Raw genomic sequence first — 8,895 nt, 5'->3', positions numbered from 1 at the left:
CCACCTATTTAATCCTCTCAATTTGATGAATAATTATGTTTGTCGAACAGTTAGAATTATGAAGTTCTTCATCACGCAGTCTTCTCATTTCTCCTTTAACGTCCTCTTTCTTACGTCTAAATATTCTTCTTAGTGATTTTTCTTAAAATTCTCAATTCAAAAATCCTTCGAATTCCGAGCCCCCCCCCCCCGTAAAATGCCCACCACAAATCCCACGTTAAGTTACTTTCTGTGGGAGGCTGGTATTGGCAGAAGCTAGCACAAGACAGGAAGGCAATTATCCCTGACAAAGTTACTAAGTAGCTACTGCACGTAGGGATGAGTCACTCACAAGCTGAAATCTTTTCTAGGCCGAGCAGGAAATGAGTAATACTACTTAATGATTCTGCATTGTTTCAGTGCAAATTCTAAACGACAAAAGTCGACAAAGACAATGGGGAATGACGACTGTGGTATCGTTTCTTCAAGGCATATTTTATGAGTACCTCCTAATAAATCTTTCTCAAATCTCTGCCTAATTAGCGTTCATTATCATCGTAAAATTATTTGATACTAATTGTACCGAGCACAGTTCATACTGGGAAGCTGATAGTCGTTCATATAACAAAGAAATACCCTGATTCTTATGTAACCTGATTTCTTCTATTACCGTGTTCAGAAGAACACACAAGACATTCTTCTCCTAAGCCAGTTGAATCCAGCCAACATAGTATTACAGAAACCAAAGACATTTGAAAATATGTTCGTAATCTCAAATACTGGACCCGTGACATTGTTCGCATTTAAAATCACAGAAAAGCGTCCAAAGTTTTTTTATTTCCTTTAAAATTAAAGGGGTTCTCTATGTACTGTTTTTGCTAATAAATTACTGATTCAATTATTATAATTACAAAAATTAAATACACACATTTTCAAACACACAAAACGTATAAATGACGTTTAAAAAAAACAGCGTTTGGTAAATTATGGGTCCTGTTTCACGCCTTACACTTCTTAGGTTTAGATTTTAAAACACCCCTCCCCCCCTCCCCCGAGAAACTGATCTAGCAATCTCTGCGCAAACAAACTGCGATTCGCGACTTTCACTTCGTGTACTGAACTGTCACATGTTCAGGCAGACATTAAAAGAGCATCAACCACAAGCAGCTGCCAAGCATCTCCATGCTCTCATTAATGTGATTTAACACCCGTCCACTAGGGAGGGCTACTGATGTACCGGAACACTGTTAATTAATGCGACAGACAGTGCCTGCCAACAGCTCATTACAAATTAAGTAGATTCGTAAGAACACGTGCTAGGATTCAGTACCCACTTAAATTTTGACGGAACGAGACGCGTGGGTCTGAAATACGTTATTTGCAACTCTGGTTACGCACAACGCAGCCTGAAATTAAAATTAAAATTGGAAAGAAAACAGAATTGAACACAAGGTCTGAACATTATTTTTCACTTAAGTGGACGCAATCTTTTGTGTAAGATAACTCACCTTATTGATTTATTTTTACAATATTTTTATTCTTAAATTATTTAAATACTCTTTTCTGCTTCCTCAGTATCTCCGGACAAAAGACGCGACGGTTGTAAAATCGGCCACGATCTTACATGATTCGATCAACAATTGTTTGACTAATTAAATCTTCGTAAAACGCCATAAAAATTCCCCCACCAATCTTATCTTCCTTAATCCGACCGGTTAAGAGCACAAATTATTAAGCTCATCGTCATATGATTTATGCATTTAATAAGGTAATTTTTGTAATGTAGATCAATGTAGACACCCACATATAAGTAATCTGGCAGATTAAGGGGATAAAAGCATCGTTAAAGAACCGAAAGACGACAAAACAAAGGAGCGATGAGTGTATGCAAATTCATACGTATGCCGCCGATAAAATGAACCAGGGCTTCAGCGGCTAGAAGCAGGCAACAAACCGCCCGAGCTATAGAACCCCCTCCCACAAAATGGCATCCTGTATTTTATGAAATATTCGTCATGTCGAAAAATACTAAAAAGAAAAGTTGAGAGACCTTCATAAAGTTTATTTTATGTTACAATATTTAGTATAAAACCTACGTATAGATGTGAGAAAATATTAAAACGGGTATGAAAATCTATGCGAGGACTGGGATTGGATTAATATGGCTCAGAACAGGTCCAACGGACAGCTGTTTGTGAACTATGAGCCAACATCCCCTGTCCAAGGAGTCATACCGAAAAACTAAAATATTAACACTTTCATTACAAACTGTCTGAACTGCAACACTAAAAAAAGACTAATCTGTGACAGTCGAGAAAAATGTTTTGTTTCAATGGACGGTTTGACGTAGACTTACGTTGCCACGGAAACCTGCGAATGTCTAACAAATATCGGACTCCTCTGATTCTGTTTGTGAAGCACTGCATCGCTCGCAAATACACGAGAAATTTAGGGCTTCCTTAGTGGTGGAAATTTCCGTTTCATGTATTCAACGGCAGTCTCGCAGTATCCGATACAAAGAATCGCAATTTATAGCAAAGGTACATAATCTCATGTCTCACCCACGTACGGGTCTTAGAACCGTTTTCCTCTGAAGCAGGTAAGTCACGTTGTGTTCCGTTTTATTTTCGTTAGATTGGACAAGTCACTATTGGCGCGGCGCCCAAAGACAATACCTACGTAGAAATTGGGTACAGGGAATTGGCTTCCTTCCGAAGTATGCCGAGGGCTGTAGACAACATATTAGTGTATCTGAGTGCATATTTTAAGTCACTAATGTAACCATGTTCTCAAAAGGCAGGCAGATATTCAACGACGCAATTATGCTCTGGCCTAAGGGCATCTGATAGTTCATATTGGCGTCAGAATAATTACTTATTCTTGTCTCACGTGTCATACTACCCCTTAACCACGAAATAAACTTCTAAGCCTGTGATTTCGAGAGATTAAAAATGTTTATAAAAACACGTGTCTTTCAAACGCTTTTAAATGTTAGTTGGTTTTGTTATTACAGGGACCCACTCCACGTTTAGACGCTGTAAGAAGTTAATCTGGATTTTATTCAGGACTAAACAAAAGAAGCAAGCGATTTGATCTCGTGCAAACGCAACGCTGCAGGCCACAGCTCTGTTGTAACTTATGTGTTACGTATTTATTTATCTTCCAGTCAAAATTCAGATACATGACAAATTATAATCTTTAATGCTAAAGTAAGACGTAATTATTTTCAGTCCTGAATGTACACGCATCATATAAACGTACGTATTAAACTATAAAGAGGTGCTTCGTCACTTACCTAATTTCCATCAACTGTCCCTCGCTCGGCCATGTTTGTCTCGTGACCATCATGCAACAACATGGAAGTTTACAAAGTCGGCTTCATATTACGTCTTTAACTTGTCTTACACCAAACGATTCTCATACACAGAACGTAATGCAATACTACACCGAAATTTTACAATTTATATCAGGTATATCGCATAACAACAAATTTCCAAGCCCTCATCCGCGCACATGATCACCGTCACAACGTAACCTCAAACACTGCACTTACTATCATCGTAAATACGTCACAGACCAGACCAGAGTTACCCTCACTCCAGGGCTCACCCCAACGTCTTCTGTGGTGCATGGTTTAGTTACTGTACTGGCCGCTGGCCATGAATTGATTCTGGCAGGGCGATCACAGCTAACGCCCGATCCTTGAACAAATCTCCGTTTTCGGAACCAATAGCAAGTTGGATATTAATGTCAAGAAGGATAAACAGACTTGAAGGGTAAATCAGCTTGTCTGTGTGACGAGACAGTAACTTCTGAACCAAATGGATGACATTCATTAATCTCTGGAAACAAAATTTTACCCTTCGTAGTTCAACAGACATCGAAATATTTTTATCTTGCTTATTAAATTATATTAATATAATGACTATGTGAATTTTGGTGGAATGGTACATTTCAGTGAATAGTACGCAGCCATAACGAATTACAATAATAATAATAATAATAATAATAATAATAATAATAATAACGACCCCAACTCACTGTAGCCGCCCATCTCGTGGTTCGAGCCGTGGCTACAGTTTCAGCTGGGCTGCAAGCATCCGAGTTATGACGGCAACACGCCTGAAGTTTTTGGATGCTTGTGGACCAATTAAACAATTGATCATAATAATAATAATAATGTTCTATTAGCGTACGTACAAGCAGAAGTGGCTATAACAGACGAGTACTAAAATAAATAAATTATAATGAAACAATTGAAATGTCACGAAAATGGCTGTTTTATGCGATGCTGCGCTATATAATCTGGTGGAAAATGACCGACGTTTCAGAGGTGCTTACCGCCCCCAATCACAGAAGACACGTGTTTATTTACAAGATATCTTAAATGAAAAAAAATTAGCAGCTGTTGTGCTATGTTATTAATTGCAAAATATAATAAACAAAAAATTTAGTCCGTATTTGAAAGTTCTGGGCGGTGGCGAGACGCAGTGTTAAATTGTTTGTTTCCATTCTGCCCGTAGTTTAAGTGCCATTAAAACCGCCGTGTTTCGGGGGTTCATTCTATTTCCGTTCTCGGGGGGGGGGGGGGGGGAAGAAAGGCGAAAGCCTATCTTGTGGGCCCCCCTGGCCGAGCGAGTCTCGTAATTTAACTTCAATTCACGCGCTTTTAAATAACCTAAAGCACTGCAACCCTACCGAAAACTGCGAAAGGGCGATATGACATTTTTACAGGCAATTTGAAATTTAGATGCAAATTAACAGAGTTACATTTCGAGATTCTCTCTTTTAAGAAGATACATTACAGCGCCCCTAAGGGTTTTTTTTTCCAGAAATTGTAAACAATTTGTTAATTATTCAGTTTTATTTATTTTAATACATTGTTATTCTGGTATTTAGTGTAATTAATGATATACATTTAAGATTCTCTTTAATGTTCATTATTAGAATTAGGCAAAATATTAATTTGAGGTAAAATACAACTGAATTCAGCCCGCACATCCCGTATACTATTTTAATCTCCACCGTAGTACATCATAAATAACATGAAACAGACATATTATAACTTTGGCGTATTTGTGTGAAAATATTAAATGGCCTACACTGCTTTAAAAAAATCCGAAAGTTGTTGACTTTCTTCTCATAAAAGACAATATTCCGTAAATATGTTCGTTGTTTTACTCGCATTCAGTCTAATTTTTAGCCACAATTACTCTTTAAAGTTCGTATTTCATTGTGTTGGAAAAGAATTCATCCATCTAATCGCTTTCCTCTTCTTGTTGAGATGCTTTACAAAAAAGAACTTAAGCCGAACTGTTCGATTTTGTTCTTCTGGGTTATAACATCGTGCAAATTTGTAGGCAGACACCAACGTTTAGTAGGAACACACTGCCTCCACCTTCAGGGCAACATCATCATCGCTGCAGCAGTGAGAACCTCATACGCCAACCGATTTTCTGCAAGAGTTTGAATCTGTTTCAAGTTTTCTGTCATAAAGTTCTAAATTCTGGCATTTTGAAGAATTGTTGTACCAACAATCTCGCGTTCTTGTGTCGTATTACAACTCGCTTCTGATTTTTGTAATGGCTGACACATTATTTGAGGGCTGAACTGACGCACGATATTTGCATTTCAATATTAATTTAACAAATTTTAAAACCACACGATGTTTCGAAAACTGGTTCTGCTTCCGTCATCAGGTGAAACCATAAAAACTTTTTTTTTGGATCAAATGGAAAGAGTTTGTTGATCCGCAGTGCCGAATTATTCCATAAACCAGTTTCATTCGTCCATTCTTACGTCTGAATCACATGTTACATCGAACCACATACATAAACATGCATAAATCACAATTTTATTGGGCCCCAGAAGTGAGAGAAGCCGATACGGGATGAGACCAAAAAATCTGGCCCACCTTGGCAGTCCTTAAACAAACAAGCGTGGGAGAGGTCAAAAACCACGTCGGTCGAAAAGCTTGAAGGGAAGAAACCCCTTGGAAGACCTAGGCATAGGCAGGATGATATTAAAATTGACCTTAAAGAAACAGAGTGGGGCAGTGTGTACTAAATTCACTCGGATCAGTATACGAACCAATGGCGAGCTATTGCAAACACGAAATAATTCTTTTTAAGGTTTTATAAAAGGCGGGAAATTTCGTGACTATCCGAGTGAATATCAAGTCTTCAAAACGGACTTCCAACTTCTTACAACCTGTAAATTAAAGTCACTTCCTGACTACTAGATCGAAAATCATATAAATATTGGTTCTTGTCCAATCGAAGATTAGGCCATAATATTCCACTATTAAAACCCAGAAATCGTTCGAGATGTCCAAATATTCATATGAACAATCAAAATGGCCGCATTCAAGTGACCTTGCAAATTACAGCTCTACGTCTGCGTACGGACACACGTCAGTACTCCGACTTCCTAAAGGATGATTCATGTTACAAGTGTCTCTAAATTTCAGGGACTGCTCGGTCTCGGACCCCTCGTTCTTGCTACAGCCTCGTTTCCTCTTCTGGGAACTGCTGGTGCTAAATGCTCGGGTCCTGACGTCATACCTCGCTGTGACTCCACGTCCCCCCTGCAGACTGCATCGTACTAAAAGTACTGACAGTCACACTCTTTCTTCTGTGTTGTATCGGCAGCGTCGAGTACTTGCTGATGCTACTGTGACAGCTGCCAGTCGTCGTACCCCCTGAACTGCTGGACGAAGTCGATGCCCCACCCTCAGACACACCCAGCACGCCTTGGTGTACCAAAGTCCCCGGTGCTGCCACACCTAACCGCTGGAGCTGTTGGGCGAACAGGAAAGGCGTTGGCATGGTATCGGGAGCGGTTGTTGGCTTCGTGGTCACCAGAGGCTGCTGCCTCATGAGTGTTATCGGGACGGTGACGCCTGCTAGTGGCGTGTCGTACTCGTGCATCATCGGCGTCGTGTCAGACGGTGGAGGTTTCCCTGAGCGCAGAGTTGTGTCCGTCGCACAAACCAGGACGCTTGTAGGAACGCTGCCCGCGTCTCTGACTGGACTCGTGCAAATATCTGGAGCCGTTCTGCTGAGAGGACCTTCAATACCCTCGGCGTCGCTGGCCACAAGTGCGCCGTAGTACTCCATGCTGCTTCCACTCCACAGACTCGGAGGACCGTTCTGACGGCGTCTGCTACCCGAGCTGCGATGATGTACGAGGTACTCGCCTGCAGGTCCGTGGCGGAGACGCCTCTCCGCGCCGGGAACCATCACTCGAACCATGTCCTCTACTGTAGGGAAGCGTCGGAGATACGCAGATATGGACAGAAGTGCAGCGAGTTCAGCCATGATGAAGGCAGCTCCAGCGGCAAAGAATGACCACCCGTATCTGTAGTCAAACAGGTTCGATGAGGAGTTGTACGTCGAGATGGACGCCTGACGTCGGGGTCGGTCAAGATAGGCGTCGCTCAGGACCGACGCGAAGATGACGAGGCCACCCCCGAGTGACAGACCTGCAGAGGAAACGACACGATCTGTATTGAAAACGGACATTACATAAACGATGATTGAACTCTACAAACACACAAAGCACAGACCCTGCACCCCAAAATACCCTCAATGCGAGTCCTCTTGTGGAAAATTATTTGTCTACACTAATGTATTCAACAGCAATAAACAAACAAAAAAGAATGAGTCTATTGTATTTAACTCACTGTTTAGTCACTACCCTCGTGATATTGTATTTGCCATCGAGAGCCACCCTCGAGTCACATGTTAGTGGAACGTACAGTACAAGCAGCAGGTGTCAGCCAGCTGTTCCGACATATGTCATGCTTCCCCATTTCGAGTGGATAATTTTAAAACATTTATCTATAAATCTAAAAAGTATAAATAAAACTCACTAGTGTTTATAATATGCAAGAACGATGTTTTTGTTAGTATTTTTTTTATAAAGAGTCGTCCATATCAAAGACTTCTACGCAATTTTTCTTTGCAAGGAACGTCCTTATTTTACATCCGAACTACTCCCCCTTTCCCGGTTTCGTACTTCGTCTCTCAGACATCGCGGGGCGAACTGTTTACTTCAGGATTTGAGGTTTTGACGGCGGTGAGTCTGAAGATGGCGCAAGAACCCAGAAGACAGGATATCTTCTGTTTCCTTCAGACCCATCGTAATTTTGTACACCCGACAATGCCTACAATTAACATCCTGGGGGTCTCGGGTTCGATTCCCGGCGGTGCCCGAATTTATAACTTGTGTTGGGCGAGGCCGTGGTCTAGGCAACACGGAGTTTTCCTCCGTGGCATCCCAACAATTACTCCATTCACACACAGAAGAAGGCAATGGCAAACCACTTCTGGATCATCTGCCAAGAACGTATATGAACAGGTCCCAGTCCGAGAAAAGGATGGAAGGATCCTGTTCATATGGACCTGTCGTCAGACAGAACACTACAAAAAAAATGCATTTATCATCTGTCCTATACGTGATTTACGCCTTACCCACCTCATAGGAATATTACTTCATTTGATCACCGTAGTAATATATAACGGATACTGCACAAATCTCGCTTCAAATTCACGAAAGTTCCCCCGATTTCTAAAGCAGTACCCAGTCATAAATTGAAAATAAAAGAATATTAGTACCTTTGTATTAGGTTTCTTACTGACGCTGTATTATAAAATTATGTAATTCTACTCGGAGACCAGTCTCTTTCCGACGAGAGTTCATGCAGACCTATCGCTTAGTTACCACGAACAACGACAGGCTGGTATCAATATTTCTATGTTGCCCTGACGCCAGTATTTGCCACATTACGTCAGTCAAAACAACTCCAAAACGACAAATAAAATTATATATTTCACGCAGAGACACTGCGCTGTACCCCAGTAAGAGATACGCCACTGGCACACGCCACTGTAACGTCAGAACTTCACCGGAGGG

General features: G+C 41.0%; 1 protein-coding gene across 4 annotated transcripts in view; it reads right to left on the bottom strand.

Moving 5' to 3' along the window:
- Positions 1-4,824: 4,824 nt before the first annotated feature.
- Positions 4,825-8,895, bottom strand: part of LOC110838291 (uncharacterized) — a 218,701-nt gene continuing 214,630 nt past the window's right edge. For all 4 annotated transcript variants that reach the window (XM_087342553.1, XM_087342554.1, XM_087342555.1 and 1 more), the window contains one exon: positions 4,825-7,462. In XM_087342553.1, the coding sequence (XP_087198679.1) occupies positions 6,537-7,462 (926 nt within the window). In that variant the 3' untranslated portion in view covers positions 4,825-6,536. The remainder of the gene's footprint in view (positions 7,463-8,895) is intronic.

Source organism: Zootermopsis nevadensis, unplaced genomic scaffold (genome assembly GCF_977971745.1).
Source record: "Zootermopsis nevadensis isolate Lab colony 2312 unplaced genomic scaffold, Znev_1.0 Znev_ptg000003l, whole genome shotgun sequence".
Lineage (NCBI taxonomy): Eukaryota > Metazoa > Arthropoda > Insecta > Blattodea > Termopsidae > Zootermopsis > Zootermopsis nevadensis.
Note: the sequence above shows the minus strand (reverse complement) of the source record. Positions and strands in the feature narration are given on the sequence as shown.